Here is a 25,251-nt window from a genome sequence, read left to right as displayed (position 1 = left end):
AGGCTCATACCTTTGGGATGGTATTCAAAGTGTGAAAACCATCACACTGGGGATTAGATGTCAACATATGGATTTAGATGGGGGACACAGACATTCAGACCACAATGCCGTTTTATAAGGTACAGCCCACGTGAAGGTGACACTCATGTTTCCTCTAAGTCTTTTTTTCTCTTTGGCTAACCCCTCCTAGTTCCTCAGTGGTTCTCCGCGTGACCTCCATCCTCGTTACTCTGAATGGGTTTGTTTTGCTTGTCTCTGCAGCATCCAGCACTGCGTGCGATAGTCCACGTGTGCTCTGATGAGCTGAGGGTAGGGTGTGTTTCGCTTTCTTAATTCAGATATTATACTCACATTAGCACATCTAGTGATGAAAAGAATTGACCAAGGACAGCAACTGGCCAAATGCAATGATTACTCTCACTTGACCTATTTTATTTCTTTTTTGTTTTGTTTGTTTAGTCACTAAGTGATGTCTGACTCTTTTGCAACGCCATGGACTGTAGCCCTCCAGGCTCCTCTGTCCATGGGATTTCCCAGGCAAGAATACTGGAATGGGTTGCCATTTCCTTCACCAGGGGATCTTCCTGATCCAGAGATTGAACCCATGTCTCCTGCATTGGCAGGTGGATTCTTTACCACTGAGCCACCAGGGAAGCCCATTTTACTTGTAGATGTCCTTAAATTTGTCAACTGTGTGGGATACAATTTTGAAACTCTGGTAACTGGGAAAAAAACACAAACTTCATTTAGAAGCTTGGATCTTGGATCATACTTAATAGAGAATGGTCTTGGACCAGTTCATGAATCTTTCTAAAGGAGCAGTTTTCTGGCATTTACCTTACAAGGTTATTGTGAGGACTAAATTAGTTGTAAAATGCATACATGTAAAGTGTATTTAAAGTGTTTAAGCACATGGTGAGTGATCAGTGTATGTTAGTGATAATAATCTTTATGATTGTTACTTATTCCAAGAGTTCTGAGAAATGCTTATTGTGATACTGAACAAATAAGGAAGGGTCTGTGGCATCATTATATTTTTAATATCATGTAACATATCTAATCTAGATCTACAAGAATAAAAGCTATGCATAAAAACTCACCAGTGAACATTTGTCCAAACTCCTTGACAGAACAAAATAGAGCAAAATTCTGACATTAGTTATTCATTTGTTTTGGAATCAGAGGACAGGTGATCTGTTACAAAGAATTTTACTTCTCATGTCTTTTATATTAAAAATAATTGTGTTAGATTTTTACCAAAATAATTATTTCTTTTATACAAATCTAAGAAATGTTGCTTTCTGGTCTATTTTGGAGAGATTAAGAGTTTTTGAAAATATGGATCCTTGTGTTCACTTTTGTCCTTTAAAATGTTTGTTTCTGCTGATGCATTTTAGTACTATAGCCTGGTGTTTTCTAGGTTAAGATGCTGAACCAAGACTCAAAGAATCTCTGCAAAAAAAACTGGAGTCTCTCTCCTCCTTTAATTAGTTAGGGGGAACCACAGCTGGTAAATCTTTGGGGGAAGACTATTTTCAACTCTTTTAAAACTTTAATATTAGGAAAATAGAAAGACATTTGTGACATCTTAGAACCTAGTCAACAAGTTGAGGCTCTTGGGTTGATTACTCAGGTGATGAGGTACAGCTTAGTAGCAGTAAAAGACTGACTCAGTAAAAGACTGACTCTGTGGAGGCTTGAGACTGTCAGATACATTTTGGATAAATCATTCCTCTTTAGTGTCTTCCATTAAGAGGTCTACTTGGGTGATAAGGACATTTATTAAATATTTTATATAGATGCTTTTTAAATTTGCTATTGAAAGAATATTCATAGCAGGAGCAATCTTTAATATGTCATATTTCAAGAGTAGCTAATTAATATGTTGTCTTTTTTATAGCATCTGTTACACACACACACACACACACACATCCCGCAATGGTTTGTAAGAGCAGCTTGTACTGGCTCACAAAAGCCTATTGTTAAATTTGTAGGAGTTTTGTACACTGCTTGATCTCAGACAAGAAGCTTGAAATTTGCCATGGTGGGAGTAGTTACACCATGGAAATTGGTGAATGCTACAAATCAAAGCCTTTTGTTTCCCCTCTCGTGGACAGCTGGTTGTTAAACACTTAGAAGCACAACTGTGTCCCAAACTATTTCCTTAAATAAAATAAAGGGCTGTTAGCATTAAAAATGGTTTCCATGTGAAAGTTTATATGAGCAAAAGAATAAGCTATTTTTGTGTGTGTGTTCTCAGGGATACGGAAAGACCGAAGAGGAGGGAGAATGTTGAAGCACAAGCGCCAGAGAGATGATGGGGAGGGCAGGAACGAAGCGGTGCCCTCCGGAGACATGAGAGCTGCCAACCTTTGGCCAAGCCCCATCATGATTAAACACACTAAGAAGAACAGCCCGGTGTTGTCCCTGACAGCTGACCAGATGATCAGTGCCTTGCTGGAGGCTGAGCCCCCCATAATCTATTCTGAGTATGACCCTACCAGACCTTTCAGTGAGGCTTCAATGATGGGCTTGCTGACCAACCTTGCAGACAGGGAGCTGGTACACATGATCAACTGGGCAAAGAGGGTGCCAGGTAAGAAGACTAAGCTGGACTTTTATTTTGAAGAGCCATTCACTATTCATGAACAGGTTGCCATACGTACCATGGGAGAGATAGTGGGACACAATAGCTTGTTATCTAGTTGATTTCAAGGTTATATCAGAACTGATTAATTTTCAGTAACTATACACTCTTAATTCTCCTGGAAATTAGGAAATAGTGTTTTGAAATAAAAATCTAGATGATTAAAGTCTTTAATCTGACATTATTTTTTTAACTGATGAATATTCACCCCACAAATCTGGGGTGAACACTAGATAATAAATGCATTTAATATTATACGTTCACTGTGGCAGAAATTTTTAACACTAAATGATCTATGTCCTATAAAATTTTAATGTTGAGGACCTCTGTTCAAAACACCTAAATTGTGAATCATCACTTTTGCTTTACAAGATTTTATTTTCAGGTATTTATGAGCTAAAGAAATAATAAGGTTTTTTTTTGTTTGTTTGTTTTTTGTTTTTTTACTGAATGCCAAATATTCATTTAACCGTCTATTAACATTTTAGGAACAAGGTAATGCAATAGAAAAATCAATTAGGTTCTCATCCCTGAGGGGAGCTTGTGGGAAGATAACAGTGGGTGAAGTTATACTTGATTCTTCAGCTGATATTTTCAGAACTGGTGTTCTTATAAAACATGACTGTTGCTCTATGTTCAGGGGGAAGAACTCTAGTTATTATGGAAACAAGACTAAAAATGACCTCCTCCATACCCCATCATATCCATTCAGGAGCTAACATAGATGAATGAAGGCAAGAGGAAGTTAAATCTTCTTTTCTGGGCTTACAGATCAAACAAGTAATGAATTTAGATAGTGACTATCTTGTGAGTTTTCTTTTAGTTCAGTTCAGTTCAGTTCACTCAGTAGTGTCCGACTCACTGCGACCCCATGAATCACAGCACGCCAGGCCTCCATGTCCATCACCAGCTCCCAGAGTTCACTCAAACTCACATCCATTGAGTTGGTGATGCCATCCAGCCATCTCATCCTCTGTCATCCCCTTCTCCTCCTGCCCCCAATCCCTCCCAGCATCAGGGTCTTTTCTAATGAGTCAACTCTTTGCATGAGGTGGCCAAAGTATTGGAGTTTCAGCCTCAGCATCAGTCCTTCCAATGAACACCCAGGACTGGTCTCCTTTAGGATGGACTGGTTTATTTTAGTAGATGAACTTATTATCTATGAAGCATGGGTTTTTTTTTTAATTAAACTAAATAAATAAGGAGTTTTGTACTTACATTTTAGAGATTATAAGCCAAGTGAATATATATCTGGCCTTAGATTTGCATTTATTAACATGTAAGCATCTCATCCTTTGAATAAGGAGCCAGCAATGTTGTGATCCAAACTGGATAGAAGGCATCTATTTAGGTGGCAGAGGCTGGGTTACATGGGAACATGGGGATTCACAGGCATATTTAGATTATGAGTCAGTCCAACTGGCAAATAAAGACTCCCAGCCATGTTTGGAATTAAGAGTTTTAATGAGCACGTCTCTACTTTAATATTTCTTTGTGAGGCAGATCCATAAAGTAAATATTGGAATTTAAATGTAATGTGGTTATAGGTTTTCTCTTTATATTTATTACTACTTTCATTTTGTAGAAAGGTACTTCAGGAGAAGAACACAGACAAACAAACAACTAATGGTCATATCCCTGAGAGCCAACTCTGAGTTGCTCTTAAGTTTTATTGTTGTATATAAGCCTGTATTTTTGCTAATGAGTTTTGGTAATGTTAGTTCCAGAGCACTGCTGAAGTCAAATATATATCTTTCATACTTAGCAGTAGATTTCCATCTTGACATTTTTATAAATTTAAAAATTTGAAGGACACTTAAAACAATGGGTTCAGTTCAGTTCAGTCGCTCAGTCCTGTCCGACTCATTGCGACCCCATGAATCACAGCACGCCAGGCCTCCCTGTCCATCACCAACTCCTGGAGTTCACTCAGACTCACGTCCATCGAGTCGGTGATGCCATCCAGCCATCTCATCCTCTGTCGTCCCCTTCTCCTCCTGCCCCCAGTCCCTCCCAGCATCAGAGTCTTTTCCAATGAGTCAACTCTTCGCATGAGGTGGCCAAAGTACTGGAGTTTCAGCTTTAGCATCATTCCTTCCAAAGAAATCCCAGGGCTGATCTCCTTCAGAATGGACTGGTTGGATCTCCTTGCAGTCCAAGGGACTCTCAAGAGTCTTCTCCAACACCACAGTTCAAAAGCATCAATTCTTCGGCACTCAGCCTTCTTCACAGTCCAACTCTCACATCCGTACATGACCACTGGAAAAACCATAGCCTTAATTAGACAGACCTTTGTTGGCAAAGTAATGTCTCTGCTTTTGAATATGCTCTCTAGGTTGGTCATAACTTTCCTTCCAAGGAGTAAGTGTCTTTCAATTTCATGGCTGCAGTCACCATCTGCAGTGATTTTGGAGCCAAAAAAAATAAAGTCTGACAATGTTTCCCAATCTATTTCCCATGAAGTGATGGGACCAGATGCCATGATCTTCGTTTTCTGAATGTTGAGCTTTAAGCCAACTTTTTCACTCTCCACTTTCACTTTCATCAAGAGGCTTTTGAGTTCCTCTTCACTTTCTGCCATAAGGGTGGTGTCATCTGCATATCTGAGGTGATTGATATTTCTCCCAGCAATCTTGATTCCAGCTTGTGCTTCTTCCAGCCCAGTGTTTCTCATGATGTACTCTGCATAGAAGTTAAATAGGCAGGGTGACAATATACAGCCTTGACATACTCCTTTTCCTATTTGGAACCAGTCTGTTGTTCCATGTCCAGTTCTAACTGTTGCTTCCTGACCTGCATATAGGTTTCTCAAGAGGCAGGTCAGGTGGTCTGGTATTCCCATCTCTTCCAGAATTTTCCACAGTTTATTGTGATCCACATAGTCAAAGGCTTTGGCATAGTCAATAAAGCAGAAATAGATGTTTTTCTGGAACTCTCTTGATTTTTCGATGATCCAGTGGATGTTGGCAATTTGATCTTTGGTTCCTTTGCCTTTATAAAACCAGTTTGAACATCTGGAAGTTCACAGTTCACATATTGCTGAAGCCTGGCTTGGAGAATTTTGAGCATTACTTTACTAGTGTGTAAGATGAGTGCAATTGTGTGGTAGTTTGAGCATTCTTTGGCATTGCCTTTCTTTGGGATTGGAATGAAAACTGACCTTTTCCAGTCCTGTGGCCACTGCTGAGTTTTCCAAATTTGCTGGCATATTGAGTGCAGCACTTTCATAGCATCATCTTTCAGGATTTGAAAGAACTCAACTGGAATTCCATCACCTCCACTAGCTTTGTTCATAGTGACCCTTTCTAAGGCCCCCTTGACTTCACTTTCCAGGATGTCTGGCTCTAAGTCAGTGATCACACCATCGTGATTATCTGGGTCGTGAAGATCTTTTTTGTAGTTCTTCTGTGTATTCCTGCTACCTCTTCTTAGTATCTTCTGCTTCTATTGGGTCCATACCATTTCTGTCCTTTATCGAGCCCATCTTTGCATGAAATGTTCCCTTAGTATCTCTAATTTTCTTGAAGAGATCTCTAGTCTTTCCCATTCTGTTGTTTTCCTCTATTTCTTTGCATTGATTGCTGAGGAAGGCTTTCTTATCTCTTCTTGCTATTCTTTGGAACTCTGCATTCCGATGCTTAGATCTTTCCTTTTCTCCTTTGCTTTTCACTTCTCTTATTTTCACAGCTATTTGTAAGGCCTCCCCAGACAGCCATTTTGCTTTTTTGCATTTCTTTTCCATGGGGATGGTCTTGATCCCTGTCTCCTGTACAATGTCATGAACCTCCGTCCATAGTTCATCAGGCACTCTATCTATCAGATCTAGTCCCTTAAATCTATTTCTCACTTCCACTGTATAATCATAAGGGATTTGATTTAGGTCATACCTGAATGGTCTAGTGGTTTTCCCTACTTTCTTCAATTTAAGTCTGAATTTGTCAATAAGGAGTTCATGATCTGAGCCACAGTCAGCTCCCGGTCTTGTTTTTGTTGACTGTATAGAGCTTCCCCATCTTTGGCTGCAAAGAATATAATCAATCTGATTTCGGTGTTGACCATCTGGTGATGTCCATGTGTAGAGTCTTCTCTTGTGTTGTTGGAAGAGGGTGTTTGCTGTGACCAGTGCATTTTCTTGGCAAAACTCTATTAGTCTTTGCTCTGCTTAATTCCGTATTCCAAGGCCAGATTTTCCTGTTACTCCAGGTGTTTCTTGACTTCCTATTTTTGCATTCCAGTCTCCTATAATACATCTTTTTGGGGTGTTAGTTCTAAAAGGTCTTGTAGGTCTTTATAGAATCGTTCAACTTCAGCTTCTTCAGTGTTACTGATTGGGGCATAGGCTTGGATTACTGTGATATTGAATGGTTTGCCTTGGAAACGAACAGAGATCATTCTGTCGTTTTTGAGATTGCATCCAAATACTGCATTTCGGACTCTTTTGTTGACCATGATGGCTACTCCATTTCTTCTAAGGGATTCCTGCCCGCAGTAGTAGATATAATGGTCATCTGAGTTCAATTCACCCATTCCAGTCCATTTTAGTTAACTGATTCCTAGAATGTCGACGTTCACTCTTGCCATCTCCTGTTTGACCACTTCCAATTTGCCTTGATTCATGGACCTGACATTCCAGGTTCTTATGCAATATTGCTCTTTATAGCATCGGACCTTGCTTCTATCACCAGTCACATTCTCTACTGGGTATTGTTTTTGCTTTGGCTCCATCTCTTCATTCTTTCTGGAGTTATTTCTCCACTGATCTCCAGTAGCATTTTGGGCCCCTTCTGACCTGGGGAGTTCCTCTTTCAGTATCCTATCATTTTGCCTTTTCATACTGTTCATGGGGTTCTCAAGGCAAGAATACTGAAGTGGTTTGCCATTCCCTTCTCCAGTGGACCACATTCTGTCAGAAGGATGTGTTCCAGAAACAATGGGAATTAAGTTCAAATACAAAACCAGTGGGAAAAGGGCATGGTAACTCACTCCAGTATTCTTGCCTGGAGAATCCCATGGACAGAGGAGCCTGGCGGGATACCATCCATAGGGTTGCAAAGAGTCAGACATGACTGAAGTGACAGCATGTATGCACATTACTAATCAATGAAGAATTCATGGCAATAATCACCTGTGAAAGTGAAAGTGTTAGTCACTCAGTCCTGCCCAACTCTTTGCAACCCCGTGATCTGTAACCCACCACGCTCCTCTTTCTAAGGAATTCTCCAGACAAGAATACTGGAGTGGGTTTCTCTTCCCTTCTCTAGGGGATCTTCCCAACACAGAGATTGAACCCGGGTCTCCTGCATTGCAGGCAGATTCTTATACAGTATTAGAATCTTCTGTATTTAGGAATAAAATGGAGATGGAAATCAAGGGAAGGAAAAATCATGTCCATGCTTAACCATTCCACTGTAAAACCCCAGAACTAAACACATTTATGGTAATGAGAAGTACAGAAAAACCACTTTATAACTTGATTTGTTTAGGAGACCTGAACGTTTCCAAAGTCCTTGGGCCAAACTATGTCTTGTTATTTGATGATTTAAAAAAAAAAAGAATTATATAGGCGAAAATGAAATTATATATATGCTATGGTGATAAGATGAAAAATGAGGGGAAAATAGTCTTCTGGAATCATCTTTGAAGATGATTGTCAAGTTTTTCAGGGAATTTGGCAAAATCACATTTTGAAAAGTTTTTTTACATCCAGATACCATCTGTCATTAAAAAAAAAGCGAACTCACACGAGAAATCTAAAATCTAATATAGACAATACTACGTTTATATGGTCATAGTTTGAGATTAACAATAATATTAATCTAGTATAGATTTACCTTATATAGATATACTTTTTGCCTGAGTATAAAGAGTAGTAGGAACACCAGTTGTAGAGGTACCTGGAATTAGCTCTATGATACCTGCATGGAACATGTGGATATCCTCAGACGGCTATCAGTATAACAGAGATTGTGAAGTGACTTCATTTTTAAAATTTTCAGCATTAATTGAGTATAGTTGACAGATGATATATTTAAAGTATATGTTACAGTCATTTGATAGACATTGTAAAAGAATTCCCTACATCTAGTTAACTAAATATCCATCACCTTACCAATTTACCTTTTCTTTCTCTAATGAGACCCTTAAGTTCTTTCTTAGCAAATCAGTTACACAGTACAGTGTTTTGTACTAGATCCTCAGACTTTTTTCATCATATAGCTGAGAAGTTATACGCTTATCAATCTTTATTTGTCTCATCCTCCAAACCCTGGCAACCACTTGTGTATTCTCTTTCTATGAATTTGACTTTTGTTTTTAGATTCCATGTATAAGTGATACCATGCAATATTTATCTTTTTCTCACTGGCTTGTTTTTAATCATAATACCCTCAAGGTCCGTTCATACTGTCGCAAATTGCAGGATTTCTTTCTTTCTTGTGGCTGAATAACATTCCATTTTGTATATCGTTGTGCTGCTAAGTCACTTCAGTCGTGTCCTACTCTGTGCGACCCCATAGACGGCAGCCCACCAGGCTCCCCCGTCCCTGGGATTCTCCAGGCAAGAACACTGGAGTGGGTTGCCATTTCCTGCTCCAATGCATGCAAGTGAAAAGTGAAGTCACTCAGTCGTGTCAGACCCTTAGCATGGACTGCAGCCTACCAGACTCCTCCGTCCATGGGATTTTCCAGGCAAGAGTACTGGAGTGGGGTGCCGTATATCATAGATACAGATTTATCAGATCTTTTTCCATTCATCTGTTGATGGTCACTTAGTTTATTTCCGTATCTTGGATACACAAGAGTACAACTATTTATTTTGATATTCTGTTTCCAAACCCTTTGGATGTATATTTAGAATTGGGATTGCTGGATCATATGGTAGTTCTGTTTTATTTTGGCAGGAGTAGGGGTCTCTTTACTGTTTTCCACAGTGGTTGCACTAGATTACAATCTCACCAACAGTTTACAAGGATTCCCTCATCTCCAGATCCTTACCAACACTTATTCTTTGTTGTCTGTTTGATGATAACCAATGTAACAGGTATGAGGTGATATCTCATTGTGATTTTGATTTTCATTTCCCTGATGATTGCTTGAGGACCTTTTCATGTATCCATTGGCAATTGTATATCTTCTTTGGAAAAAAAGGTCTATTCAGTTCCTCTGCCCATTTTTTAATGAGACTGGGTTTTTTCTTTCTTTTGCTATTGAGATATATGTGTTCTTCATATACTTTGGATATTAACCCTTTGTCCAATAACATGATCTATAAATATTTTCTCCTATTTGGTAGGCTGCCTCTTTGTTTTGTTGGTGGGTTCCTTTGCTATGCAACAACTTCTTAATTTGATGAAGTCTCACTTGTTTATTTTTGCTTTTGTTGTTTTGCAAATAGAGACAATTTTATTTCTTCCTTTTTCAATTTGCATGTCATTTATTTCCTTTTCTTGCCTAATTACTATGTTAGGACTCCCAGTAAGTCCTATGTTAATCAGGAGTCTTGAGACTGGATACCTTTGTCTTGTTCCTGATTTTAGACGAAAAAACTTTCTCTCACTGTTTGACATGATGCTAGCTGTGGACTTTTTATATATGACTTTTATTATGTTGAGGTATGTTTCCTCTATACCCACTTTATTGAGAGTTTTTATTAGGAATGGATGTTGAATTTTGCAAATGCTTTTTCTCTATTGTTGATATGGTCATATACTTTTTATTCTTCATTTTGTTAATGTTCTATATTGATTGATTTGCAGATGTTGAACCATCTTTTTATCCCTGAAATAAGTCCCGCTTAATCATGGTGTGTGATTCTTTTAATATGTTGTTGAATTTGGTTTGCTACTGTTTTGTTGAGAGCTTTTGCATCTGTGAGTATCAGGGATATTGGCCTGTAATTTTCTTTTCTTGTAGTGTCCTTGTCTAGTTTTGGTATCAGGGTAATTATGGCTTTATAAAATGATTTTGGGCATATTTTCTCTCCTTCCATTTTTTGAAACAATTTGAAATTCTTCTTTAAGTGTTTGGTAGAATTCACCAGTGAAGCAATCTGAGCTTGTCTTTTTTGGTATGTTTTTGATTACTGACTCTATCTCCTTACTAGTAATGGTCTGTTAGAATTTTCTGGTTTCATGATTCAGTATTGGTAGCTTGTATATTTTCAGAAATTTATCAGTTTTTTTCCTGTTGTCCAGCTTGTTGGCATATAACGATTCATAGTAGTTTCTTATGATCCTTTGTATTTGTGTTATATCAGTTATAATATTCTTTCTTTTCTGATTTTTTTTTCCCTTGATAAGTCTAGCTAAAAATTTGTCTGTTTTGTAGATATTTAAAAGAAAACTGTCTCTTAGTTTCAGTGATCTCTTCTGGTGACTTTTTAATCTTGACTTCATATTTCCAATCTAATCTTTGTTATTTCCTTCCTTCTACTAACTTTTGACTTAGTTTGTTTTTCTTTTCTGCTTCCTTGCAGTATTAAATTTGTTGTTAATTTGAGCACCATTTTTTTCTTCAATGTAATGAGCACTTTTCTTTTTTTCCTAATGCAGCTGTAAACTTCCTCGTTAGATTGCCCTTCTGCATTTTGTAAGTTTTGGTGTTTTATTTCAATTTTTATTTGTGTCCAAGTATTTTTTTTTCTTTTTTGATTTTTCTTTGACTCATCTGTGGTTCAGAAGCATGTTGTTTAATTTCCAAATATTTGTGAATTTTACAGTTTTCTTCTTGTACTTAATTTCTAGTTTCATACCATTGTGGTTGGGAAAGATACTTTATATTTCAGTCTTCTTAAATTTATTGTCTTGTTTTGTGGTCTAACATATGATTTATCCTGGAGAATGTTCCATGTGTGCTTGAGAAAAATGTTTTCTGCTGCTACCAGAAGTTCATCTGGTCTAATATGCAGTTTATACAGTTTAAGTCCAGTGTTTTCCTTATTGATTTTCTGTATGGATGATCTATCCTTTGTTCAAAGTAGAGTATTGAAGCCCCCTACTGTTATTGGATTACTGTCCACTTTCTTAAGGTCTGTTAATATTTGTTTTATGTGTCTAGGTGGTCCTATGTTGGTTGCATAAATGTTTGCAAATATTATTGTATATCATCTTATTGGATTAACCCCTTTGTCATTTTAAAATGATTTTTTGTCTCTCTTTAAAGTCTTTTGCTTGAATTCTATTAATATATGTCTGATATAAGTATAGCTGTCCCTCTTCCTTTTGGTTTCCACTTGTATGGCATATCTTCTTCCCATCATTTCACTTTCAAGCTGTGTGTCCTTAAACCTGAAGAGAGTAACTTGTAAGTAGCATATAGTTGGATCTTGTTTATGATCCATTCAGCCTTTTGTCTGTCTTTTCATTGGAAAAGGTAGTCCACTTACATTTAAATGAATCATTGACAGATATTTACTTATTACCATTTTGTTGATTTTTTTCTGACTGTTTTGTATTTCTCTGTTTCTTTTTCCTTCTTGTGCTCTTTTCCTTTGTGTCTTGGTGATGTTCTTTAATGGTGTGCTTAGGTTTCTTTCTTATGATCTTTGGTGTATTTAGTACAGGTTTTTGCTTTGTAGTTACCATGAAACTTATATAACAACTTATAAGCCTATTTTAAGTTGTTAACAACTTCCAAAGCTATGTATTTTTACTCTTCTTCAGTTTTATGGTTGATGTTGTAATTTATATTTTTTTACCTTGTGTATTCATTAGCAAATTACTGAAGTTACAGTGTTTCTTTTTTACCATTTTTCTTTTCTTTTTTTTTACCATTTTTCATACTAGATTTAAAAGTTAGTAAATACCTACCATGGTTACAACTTTGGAGTATTCTGAATTTAACTCTATATTTACCTTATTATTGAGATTTATATTTTCTTTTTTTAATTGAAGGATAATTAATTGAAGGATTGTTGATTTACAATGTTTCCAATGTAATGTGATTCAGTTGTGTATGTGTATCTATCTATCCTATCTGTCAGATTCTTTTCCATTATAGGTTATTATGTTGAATATAGTTTCCTGTGCTATGCAGTAGGTCCTTGTTTATCTGTTTCTTAGATTTATACTTTGATATGTTTTCCTGTTACTAATTAACATCCTTTCATTTAAGGAATACCTTTAACCTTTCTTTAAAGGCTAGTCTAGTGATGAGTCCCTTCGATTTTTGCTTATCTGGTAAACTCTTGATCTCTCCTTCAATACTGAAGGAAAACGCCTAGGTAGAGTATTCTTGGTTGGTGTTCTTTTTTTTTTCTTCAGTTCAGTTCAGTCGCTCAGTCATGTCTGACTCTTTGTGACCCCATGAACTGCAGCACGCCAGGCCTCCCTGTCCATCACCAACTCCCATAGTTTACCCAAACTCATGTCCGTTGAGTCGGTGATGCCATCCAACCATCTCATCCTCCGTCATCCCCTTCTTCTCTTGCCCTCAATCTATTTTTTCTTCAACACTCTGAATATATGATGCCCTGTAAAGTTTCTGTTGAAATATTGCTGATAGTCTTACCTATCTTGAATGTAACAAGTTGTTTTTTCTCTTGGTTCTTTTAAGATTATCTCCTTGTTTTTAACTTTTGATACTTTAATTTTAATGTGTCATGTTGTGAGTCTCCTTGGGCTCATCTTATTTGAAACTCTTTGAGAAGCCCAGATCTGGATATCTGTTTTTTCTCCAGGTTAGGGAAATTTTCAGTGATTATTTCTTTAGCTTTCTACTCTTCTCACTTTCCTTTTTTTCTGAGACTACTGTAATGTGAATGTTGGTTTACTTGATGTTGTCCTTATATAAATTCCTTAAACCATCTTCACTCTTTTTCATGTTTTTTTTTTTTTTACTCTTCTGATTGGATGACTTCCACTACCCTGTTTTTTAATTTGCTGATCCTTTATTCTGCTTGATCTAGCTGATATTGAACCCTTCTATTGAATTTTTCACTGTAGTGTATTCTTTTGTACTGTGATTTCTGTTTTGTGCTTATATTTCCTGTGTCTTTGTTGAATTTCTCACTTTGTTCTTGCCTTATTCTTCTGATCTTGGTACGCATCTTTGTGATCATAACTTTCAACTCTTTATTAGGTAAATCACTTATCTCCATTTAGTTAAAGTCTGTTTCTGAGATTTTATCTTGTTCTTTTATTTGGAACATTTATTATTTATTTATTTATTATTTATTATTCCTCTGATTTTTTATTTTCCTTGACTCCCTTCATTGGTTTCTTTGCCTTTGATAAAACAATTACCTCTCCCGGTCTTGACAGAGTGATCTCATATTGGAGACGAACATTACTGATCAGCCCAGCTTGAGCTCTTGGTTGTCTCTCAGACTTTTGTGATTTTTCCAAGGTGACTTCTTTGTTTTAGAGGCTCCCAGTAGTTGAGAGTATGCCAAGACCTGTCAGTATCTGAAAGGGAAGGATCTCGGTGAGCATGTAGATACAAACTGATTAGAGCTGGACCTTCAGGTCCCAGCTTTTAATGTATACAAATAGATCTCTTTTAGGGGAAGACTGAGTGGTGGGATTTTGTTTGCTTCTTCTGTGCTGAGCCTTGGAAGGATAACCTCTTAAGAACCCTTTGTTTGTTTGTTTGTTAAAGACCTGTGGGGCTGATAAGTGCAAGCTCTGCTGGACACTAGAGTCAAATGATAAAGTTATGTTTTCCTTAGGTGGCAGCTGCAAAAGCTAGCATACCAAGTATATGTACAAGCTCCTTCCAGAGAGATATTAGTGATTTTGAATAGGTTACAAGCAGAATGCAGAGATGGTATGTAATGCTTTCCCGGTTTCTGGGGGAGAATCAGTCATTCTCTGCTGCTGCTGCTGCTAAGTCGCTTCAGTCGTGTCTGACTCTATGTGACCCCAGAGACAGCAGCCCAACAGGCTCCCCCATTCCTGGGATTCTCCAGGCAAGAACACTGGACTGGGTTGCCATTTCCTTCTCCAGTGCATGAAAGTGAAAAGTGAAAGGGAAGTCGCTCAGTCATGTCCGACTCTAGCGACCCCATGGACTGCAGCCTTCCAGGCTCCTCCATCCATGGGATTTTCCAGACAGAAGTACTGGAGTAGGGTGCCACTGCCTTCTCCCAGTCATTCTCTAGATGGTGCTAAATTAGAAACCTGACTCTCAGATAGCAGCTCTTAAAGTATGCAGATGGGCCTTTTTCAGGAAAAACTCAGAGATGAATGTATCTGTTTGCTTCTTTTGTACTGGACCCTGAGAAGATTGTGAGTCCTAGTGAGCCCATTAAGAACAATCTGTTTGCTTTAGTATTGTGAGTATGGTAGATATAAGCCCTGTTGGCTTTCAGAGCAGTGTGTTTTGGGGGCATATCCCTGGTGCTAGATATTAGGATCAACCCTTCCCTCCTCAGGGAGAAGCTAAGAGTGGTGAGTTCCCTCCTAATTGTACAGTGCTGTACAAATTTTGAGTATGTTTATGGTAAGAGTATGTCTCAGTCTTTCCTACCCATTTCAACGTGAGTATTTTTTCATTTGCCCAAAGTGAAGGAATCACTCAAGTAGTTTCTGGATTTCTTTTAGGGGAAATCACTCTGCGTGTAATGGAGATATGTCCATGGGAGGTTATGAGTTCAGGGGTCTCCTACATCTCCATCTTGGACCATAACCCCAGTTGACTTCATTTTGCATGATGAATTTTAATTAAAAAAACAGTCAATTCATTGGACTATTTTATTCTAGAAGTATACTTTAGTAATAAAATACTGTCCGAATTTTCAAATGTTGGTGATTTTAAGTTGAATTTCCCTTTATCTTAATATCTAGGGCATATTTTTGACTTGCAATGTCTCTCTACTCAGACTCAAGATATGAAGAGCATTATGATAAATCATGCAAGGATGATAATCAAGTTCCTATCTGTAAAGTACTTATAGTTAACCTAGCTAAAGATCACATCATGACATTAGTTTTTTTCCTCTCTGCAATTTAAAAAGCAGCAGCAAGGAGAATGATAAAAACCTACCTACCTACTGCACTCCAAGTTATGTTTTTTCATAACACATGTTACATACCTGCTTTTACTGTAGAGAATGATTTTTCTTTTTATTGTTTCCACTGAATTTGTTAATCTTTAAGAAGCACTTGGGTTTCCCAGGTGGTGCTAGTGGTAAAGAACCCCCATGCAAGGCAAGAAGCATAATGAGATGCGGATTCAATCCCGAGTTGGGAGGATCCCCTGGAGGAGGGCATGGCAGCCCACTCCAGTATTGTTGCCTGGAGAATCCCATGGACAGAGGAGCCTGGCAGGGTGCACTGCATAGGGTCTCAAAGAGTTGGACCCGACTGAAGCAACTTAGCATATATGCACGCAAGAAGCACTTTACATAATCTATCTGTGGATGGAGAATTAGTTTTAAGAGATTGTTAAATCTCAATTTATTATTATCATATACATGGTGAAATGTCAGCAAATGCAGCATCATTATCTGAAGGTCAAAAAGGAAAAGAAGTATGACTGCAAAGTTGTTATGTTTTTAATTTCTGCGTCACACTCATTTGCATCTTTGGCTGATTCTTAGTTTCAGTGTGAATCAAGTACATTTGATTTTTACCCCCAGAAGCTTGACTTGCATCATGAAACCATTCATTTGACTTATAAAAAATTATACATTTTCCAAAATTCACTATAATTTTGAATACCTGGAGGGCAATTTCATACTTCATGTTTATGTTCTAGTTCTGTCTAGTGGATATTTGGACAAATATCTAGCCCTGGGCTCTTCACTGCTTTTAAAGGCTGATGAGTATGAGCCTGACAGTCTCACTGACCCACAGGGACATCTGGGAGGGTGATGAGGATGCTGAGGGTTATGAGGAAGCTGCTGGCCCAGGAAGAATAATACAAAGGACATATGTCGACAGTTGAGCTCAATTTCATGGGAAACATACTACATTATCCACTTTTTTCTTTCAGTGGCAAACTAGATGACTTTTCTCCTTCTCCTTTCCTGCCCAAGGCCCTCTCTACTCAATAACTAGAGAGTCCCCACTTCCTTCTGAGCCCTGACTCCCCATCATTTGGCTGTGCATTCCTTTCTTCTTCTGTTTGGTCCCAGGGGGAGGGGAGAGCTTCGCTTTTTCTGGGTACACCCCCCAACCACAGGTTTCTCAGGAGCTTCTTATATTGTCTCTGAGGGTGTAAGTTTGTCTTAGCTGTGCCAGGGCTCAAGGCTGTGTCTGCCCCTGTGTTTACTAGGAGTCTAGTAATTAGCTTCCTGGACTGTAACTCATCCTCCTCACTCAAATTAGAAATGAACTGAGCTCAGGACATTCCTGTTGAATGAATTAATAAATGAATGAATGAATGATGCTCTTTGAAACCCCTGATTTTTAAGAAATCTCTGAGCCCTGTTAGAACTCAGTTTTTCCACAAAGTCGATGCGATTTTTAAGGTAAGGGTGTTAACTCTTTTTTTCCTTCCTTCAGAAACTACCTGCTGTTCTGACAGTCCTCTCACAGCTGCCTTCATGAGTCTCATTCCCAACCCTTCTATTTTAAAAAATTAATTAATTTATTTTAATTGGAAGCTAATTGCTTTACAATATTGTAGTGATTTTTGCCATACATTGACATGAATCAGCCATGGGTATACATGAGGGCCAAGAGCAGTATCCACAGGCATGGACAGAGCTTAGGCTGAGGACTTTTAACAGGCTTCCTTGGCCAGCAGCAAGGTAGTTTCACTTCATGAGAGTGTAATTTAAACCTTAAAATGGGTATGGCCAAGAGGAGAGCACAATACCCCAGTCTGGAAATTGGGAGCATCTTTAAGGGACACGTTTCTATTCTGGGAGGTGGATTCCAGGGACTTGGCAATCCTACCCTGTATTCTGATTCCCAACCTGTAATCAGACCAGTGGACCCTACTCTAAAGCTGTCCTAGTTTTCCAGCCTGTTTCAGCGTGGCACAGTGATGAATGATAACTTGGAAGTGACTTGGAAGCATAGGTGATGTCCCAGAGAGGCAACAAATACTTATATTTAAGCGTAAGATCTGTGGTTTAGATTTTGCAGCCTTTCTATAATAAGAGCCTTAGGACTTGGGTTAAAAACCCCTGCATGAATGGTGGCAGCCCCCTGGGAGCTTTCATTGGAGTGTTCCATTTCCAAGTCAGTCTTGCCCAGGCTTTCACTGCTCCTCTGGAAGCTCTGGTTGAAATCCAAGGAAAGCAGCTACTTACTTCATTTTTTTCTTTCGCTTGAAACTTTGAAACCCCATAGAAGCTTGTTGGCCCAGATGCAGTTAAACCTTTAAAATCCTTTTCTCATCTTGAGAGTATTTGGGAAAAATGCTCCATCTGGGCTTCTTTGCCCTGCCCTCCTCAGGGTTCTGTTTCATTGAGTCTGGGCTGGGGCCTCTGGGTTCTCAAGCCTCCCTATGGGGAGCTGTTGGCCTTTGGCTCTGCTACTTCTGGGGGAAGTTTGGCATGGAGAATGTCAGGGTTTTTTTGCATATATGGTTGGGAAGATCCCCTGGAGAAGGGAATGGCTCTACACTCCAGTATTCTTACCTGGAGAATTCCCTGGACAGAGCTGCCTTGCAGGCTACAGCCCATGGGGTCGCAGAGTCGGACATGACTGAAGTGACTTAGCACACACACACACATACGCACATATATATGCGCTAAACAGATGTAATGCTGTTGACATGTGTTGAAACAGGTGGAATTGTATCCCCCCAAAATATGTGTGGAAATTCTAACCCCTTTATCTCAGAATGTGCTCTTATTTGGAAATAGGGTCTTATAGGGTAGATAAAATTCAAGTGAGTTCATTAGAGTGAGCCTGAATACTTTTAAAAAGAGGAAATTTGGGAGCGAGACACACAGAGCGGGAAGGTGATGTGAAGGCTCACAGAGAAAAGATGGCCTTGTAATCGGAGTGATGCATCTCCAGGCTAAGGAAAACCACAGATGCATCTCCAGGCTAAGGAAAACCACAGACCGTCCGTAAACACCAAAGGCAGATGAGGTCAGAAAGGTTAGGGCCCACCGAGAGAGCAGGGCCCTGTCCCCTTGATTTCAGACTCATTTCTGTTGTTATTTTATCGTTTGTATGAAAGTCCTAGCAACCGATTACCACGCATTTATTTATTCTTGGCTGTGCTGGGTCTTCATTGCTCGTGGGCTTTTTCTCTAGCTGTGGCAAGTGGGAGCTACTCTCTACTTGCCGTCCACAGGCTTCTCATTGTGGTGGCTCCTCTTGTTAGGGAACAAGGGCCCCAGGGCAGGTGGACTTCAGTAGCTGTGGCTCCCGGGCTCTAGAGCACAGGCTCAGTAGCTGTGGTACGTGGGCTTAGTCGCTCCTCAGCATGTGAGATCTTTCCAGACCAAGGATCGAACCCATGTCTCCTGCATAGGCTGGTGGATTCTTTACCACTGAGCCACTAGGGAAGTCCACCAACAGATATAGAAATTAAAAAGGCTGACTTTTAAGGCAAAAGAAAGAAGGAGTTTTTGATTTAAAAGGATGTTGGGCTCATCTGATGAAGGCTTGGCTAATCATTTACTCTGTAGATTCTCTCCTTTGCCTTTGTAGATTCTCTTCTTTGTCCAAGTGGTTCCCTGAACTTCTGACCTTGAAGTTGGTTTAGAGCTTCAACAGTTCTGTGCACCTACCTGGCAAATGCCTGGTAAAAATTTTTAACCAACAAAAGAATGTTTTCATCTGTTCCTTTGGTAGTTTCCCTTTTTACATTTATGTCTTTGATCCATTTGAATTCGTCCTGGTTTACACTGTGAGGTGTGCTCTAACATTTTTCTACACGTGGCTGCACAGCTGTTTCGATTCCATTCATTGAACCACCTCCTACAGAAGTATTGTTAAGACTTCTTTTCTTGACCTTCCAAGTTTACTATTTGTTAAGAGCTTTTATTATTTATTTTTTTAAGCACTTTTAAAGTAGAGTGATAGATATGACCCCTTAGTTTACATGTTTCATTGTTTTTCCCCCAATCCTGAAATTAAAAAAACAAAGGACTTATTCACAAGCTATAAATTTTGCTTAATTTATATTAGCTGAATATATAATGTGATTTGTGTATCTTGTGCAGATATATTTTGTAACATTCCATTGATTTTATAAATAAGGAGGAAAAGTTCATGAGATGTGACACATTTAGAAAAGATTACTGCTGATAAGAGGTAATCAATAGAATTATCATTTAATATTCACAGGACAGAAAAATTGTTCCCAGGAGAGAAAAAGAAGGCTGCACCAAGCTTCCCTTCTCTCTGGGGAAGGTGTTATCCAGATTCTCCAGTACTGGGCCCTGAGCACTTTGCTGCTTTTAACCAACTTGAAAAGCTAGTCTCCTCAGAGCCTCAGCTATTAATTTTTAGGCTCATGATTCCAGATTTCTTTCTGGAGGTCCCAACACCTAAATATTCAGTTCCCACTTTCAAATGCCCACATTGCTACCAATATATCTAAAATCAAACTAGTCATTTTCTCTTTCTGCCCTTATAACAAACTCATTTGTTTCTCTTAATCCTCCCCATTTCTGCCAGGGGCTCCAGCCTTCTTCTCCATCTAAGTTTGAATCCTCTTTGTGTCTGGCACTTCTTCACTGTGGATTATCACTTCTTCATCCTCAACATCTCTAGATTTTGGCTCTGTTTTCGTTCCACTGTCACCACCCTGGTCCGCATCCCCATTGTTTTGCAAGCCCAAATTACTATCATATCCTCCTAGCTGGTCTGTTTTTGATTCCAACCTCTCCTCCCTTCAATTCCTCCTGCTCGTCCCTGCCAGAGTAATTTCTATAAATCATCATTTCAAAATGCTCCACTCCCTGTGTTAGTTTCACAATGGCTGCTATAACAATGTTTCACAAACTGGACGGCTTAAAACGCTAGAAATCGATCCTCTCACAGTTCTAGAGGCCGCATGTCTGAAATCAAGATGTTAACAGTGTTGTGCTCTCTCTGAAGGCAGGGCAGCTCTTTCCTGGCATCTTCTTGGCTTCTAGAGGCTTCCGGCAACCCTTGACATCCCTTTGTTTACAGTACTTCTCTGCAATCTCTGTCCCTCGGTTGTCACAAGATGTTCTTCTCGTGTGTCTGTAACCAAGCTTCCCTCTTCTTATAAGGACACCTGGGCCCACCCTAATCCAGTGTGATCTCATCCTACTTGATTAAATCTCAAAGACTATTTTTGAATAAGATCACATTCATAGGTTCTGGGTGAATATGTGTTTCAGGGGAGACAACTATTCAATTAAAAATTTGGCAGTAGACTTGACTGTCTAACTTAATAATGGCTTTAACAGAAAAGTGATGGTGTCCCTTGAAATTTAAAATGTAGAATTAGACTATGCCTCAGGGCGCCAGATCCCAGGTTAATCTTTTATGGAGCCTTGGGAAGACCCACTGGCTCTCTCTCATCTTGTTTGATTTCTACTTTCCAACCTGATCTCCCTGCCTCACACTTCCTGCCAGTTTCTGCTCCACACGGTGTATTCATTTTATTTTTCTTCTGCTTGAATACCTGCGTCTCCCTCTGTCTGTTTCAGTTCTATGCTCATTTTCCAACCAAAGGGACACTTCAACTTCTACTTCCTTTCTGAAACTTCAAACTAGCTTAACTAGCAAATCTCAGATCGAGGGTGCCATCACAGGGTAACCAATCCATGGTCCAGGGTGCCTTGTCAGATGTATATACATCAACTAAATCAACCAGAGTCTAAAGCACAGTAAGAGCTTTTAAACTGTATTCTTATTTCACTAATAGTAGATTTGAGGCTGGATCATTCATTTAATACTATGGTTGGATTTCTCCTTTTAAATGGAAAGTTGAAGTTTTTGTTGGCCACTGTCTGTTTTTGTCTAGGGAACTTTGTCAGAGGAAAAGTATTTTTACAATCTGGATTGACTGGCTAAAGCCATGAACTTGTTCTTTAAGGGTTGTATATGTGCAAAATGAATGTATATTAAATTAATCATATTTTAATTGTAGGAAGTGTGTCTCACTTGTATAAAACCGGCTATAGATACAGATACGTGAAGTGAGCCTTCCTTTGACAGACAAGTGTTTTCCTTTTTGTTGAAATATGCTTCTTCAGAAATTGAGATTTCTCAGTGTTCTGATCATTTGCTGCGTTCTCAGAATGACCCTGAAACAGTACGTCTTCTCCAAGATACATGCGGTAACTTCCTGGGTTGAGAGCACTTATCTTTTGGCTTAATTGGTTCTCTATCTAGAACCCCAGAATCCATTTATTCCTTTGTTGCTGTTGTTCAGTTGCTAAATCGTGTTTGCCTCTTTGTGACCCCATGCACTGTAGCCCTCCAGGCTCCTCTGTCCTTGGGAGTTCCCAGGCAAGAATACTGGAGTGGGCTGCCATTTCCTTCTCCAGGGGATCGTCCCAATCCAGGGATTGAACCCATGTCTCCTGCATTGGCAGGGAGATTCTTTACTACTGAGCCACGTGGAAAGCTCCCTGCCCTCTTTTATTCCTAACAGGGGTGTTTTTAGAGCCACTGTGGGCTTAGCCTCTGTGCCCTGAGCATCACCATGCCAAACGAAAGTTTCAACTTCCCTACTACCCAGTGGAAGTTATACCTCAGTGATGTAAGCTGTTAGTTTTCTTTAGGGGATTAAAGACTAGAAAACTGCAAAAAGGGGAGAAAATCAGTATTGGCTCCAGTGAAATCTAAGGAGGTGGAGCCATCAGCAATGATGAGAATCTTGGAAGCAGTAGGGGAGTAGAATTAAAAGAATTCACCTATTTCCTACATAACTCTATATAACCAATAATTTCTAGGCATGTCTCAATAAGTAGATTTGAAATTTGTTTCATGCCACCACTCTGTTATTTCATGGGAACCAGAGAGCTCTAATCAATAGATTTATGCTGCAGTCTTTATGTTAGACTATAGTCTAACCAGATTATTTGGGACACAATTATTCTCTCTCTCTCTCCTTATCTCCTCATACCCACATCTCTCAAACATTCATGTTAAACGTTTCTCTTGCCAGTGTGAAAATAAATCCAGTGCCTATGGCAAGTGCTTAAACATTGCAGTAGGTTGGAAAGTATTGGTATTAATCTAGCGATATTATATTAGCACTTATTTATAGCACGTTGTAAAACCTAGTGACCTCTTAACTTTGGGGCGGAATGAATGACTGTCAGTAATGCCTAACACGGCACCTTTGGGAGCCACATTAGGCATTACTGACAAACGACCTTCAGAGTCTTGGCATGGATGAAACAGCTTGATGCTGATCTCTGGACTACTGGAATCCAGAATGAAAGTTTGGTGAGTGTAGGGAGCTTGAATTGAATATCAAGGAAGAATAGACAGAGGTATTTGCTAAGGAGGTAGAGGGCTTCCCTGGTGACTCAGAGGGTAAAGAATCTGCTTACAATGCAAGCAGACCCAGATTCAATCCTTGGGTTGAGAAGATTCCCCAGAGAAGGAAATGGCAACCCACTTCAGTATTCTTGCCTGGAGAATCCCATGAACACAGGAGCCTGGCAGGCTACAGTCTATTGGATCACAAAGGGTCAGACATGACTGAACAACTAAGCAGCAGCAGATATAGAAATGTGTTCCTTTTCTCTAATCAAATACTTTATTTCCCAGAGAAGGCAGTGTAATTGTTCTCTTAAAGTGATTCATAGTCATTAGGTAAATAGATGCTTGCTCTATACCCTGCTGCTACACAGAGGGTTCGGTTCAGTTTAGTTTAGTTCTTCAGTCATGTCGGACTCTTTGCGACCCCATGAATCACAGCACGCCAGGCCTCCCTGTCCATCACCAACTCCCGGAGTTCACTCAAACTCACATCCATTGAGTCGGTGATGCCATCCAGCCATCTCACCCTCTGTCGTCCCCTTCTCCTCCTGCCCCCAATCCCTCCCACATCAGAGTCTTTTCCAATGAGTCAGCTCTTCACATGAGGTGGCCAAAGTATTGGAGTTTCAGCTTCAGCATCAGTCTTTCCAATGAATATTCAGGATTGATTTTCTTTAGGATGGACTGGTTGGATCTCCTCGCAGTCCAAGGGACTCTCAAGAGTCTTCTCCAACACCACAGTTCTAAAGCATCAATTCTTCGGCACTCAGCTTTCTTCACAGAGGGTGGAAATTAACAAAAGTGCTGTGGTAAAGTCCTTTTACTACTTGTGGTATTTTAACATTAATAGTAAGGTTGATCCAATCTTGGGCTTGTTATATTTGATTTTTAACCTCACCTGAGCCACCACAAGCAGCTTAGTGTTAGTTCATCTTCTACAAAAGGATAAGTGACAAAATTAGCTGTTCCTGTTGGGAACCCCTGGTTCCAGGAAATCTTAGAGGTTCGATTCTGTTGCCTTGGTTACTAAACTGTTCCATGCAGGTTGCTCAACTTCATATGGGTACTTCTCTGAGGAACATTCTCCTTTGGAAGTCAGTTGCTGATGTGTTAAAATCTAATTTCTGCTTAAAAATTCTTGAGTCGAATTCACCATGATTTAGTTCAAAAAACAAATGACCTTGTGATTTTGGTCTAGGATTTTTCACCTAGTTGTACCTGGCAGAACCCCTAGCACAATAATATGAAAAATTTGAAGTGTGTTTGCTAAATGAAATCTAATAAAATGGAAGCAGGTGCTCTTCTTTAGAGTGAACCGAACTGTCTCTTTGTGGTACAGCATGTGTTTATCACGTGATCATTTTATAAACTTGAAATCTACTAAAATGGTGGGCAGTTTCTTTCTCTGGAGGGTATTAAAAGTGTATCTTCATAGAATAGCATGTCATGTAATAACATTTGGTTCTTTTTTACCCGATCAAGATGTTTGCTAAATTTGCTTAGGTGATTTGAAAGGCGTTTTTGAAAATTAGTGGATAAATGCCATGAACGTGAAAAATTGTTCAACACCTTGAACTGTGGCCTTGAATATATGCATTTAAGTTGCATCTGGAGGGGTTTTTCTTCTTGTATCGATGAGGCAGAAATGGGATCTGATCAGTTTTGTTTTTTTTTAGTTTATTGCTAAGCACAATTCAGAGGTATAATCTGGAAGAGGTATACCCTTCTTGTGTAGATCTGAAGTTCCCCAAACTATGATCCAGAAAAATGCTATCTTTAGATTGGATCTGTGAGAGTAATAGGCTCCACTGAGACTGGTTATGAAAGATCTCAAATTTAAAAGGTTTATAAACGTGTAGCTATATAATCAATTAGCATCAAACAAATGTGTATCAAAACACGTGACACACAATTTCATGAAATCAGAATGATCTACTTAAATGTCTTTTACTTTTCCTTCCTAATAACAGACCACTTTGGTTGAATCTTTAGTGTAAAAATGACTGTTAGAACTGTAACATGGGACAATAGCCTTGTTAATCGTTTTCTGATTTGTCTTGATTATAGTAAATGGAACTTAAGGTATCCTAGAAGCTACATTTTTATAAAAGAGGTAGGTTCTGAAGATGGGTCGTGGTGATGGTTGCACAACAGTGTATTTAATGTCACTGAACTGTACACGTAAACATAGGTAAATGGTAAATTTTATGTTGAGTATATTTCGCCACAATAAAAGAAGAGGTATAATACTTTTTGTAGGAAACATGAAACGGAAAGAGGCAT

General features: G+C 39.0%; 1 protein-coding gene across 4 annotated transcripts in view; it reads left to right on the top strand.

The window, feature by feature from the left end:
- The window catches only part of ESR1 (estrogen receptor 1), a 398,889-nt gene that overhangs the window by 243,039 nt on the left and 130,599 nt on the right, over window positions 1-25,251 (top strand). For all 4 annotated transcript variants that reach the window (XM_025294352.2, XM_025294351.2, XM_006080203.3 and 1 more), the window contains one exon: window positions 2,261-2,596. In XM_025294352.2, coding sequence (XP_025150137.1) covers window positions 2,261-2,596 — 336 coding nt within the window. The remainder of the gene's footprint in view (window positions 1-2,260; window positions 2,597-25,251) is intronic.

Source organism: Bubalus bubalis, chromosome 10, assembly GCF_019923935.1.
Source record: "Bubalus bubalis isolate 160015118507 breed Murrah chromosome 10, NDDB_SH_1, whole genome shotgun sequence".
In the NCBI taxonomy this organism is placed as follows: domain Eukaryota; kingdom Metazoa; phylum Chordata; class Mammalia; order Artiodactyla; family Bovidae; genus Bubalus; species Bubalus bubalis.
Note: the sequence above shows the minus strand (reverse complement) of the source record. Positions and strands in the feature narration are given on the sequence as shown.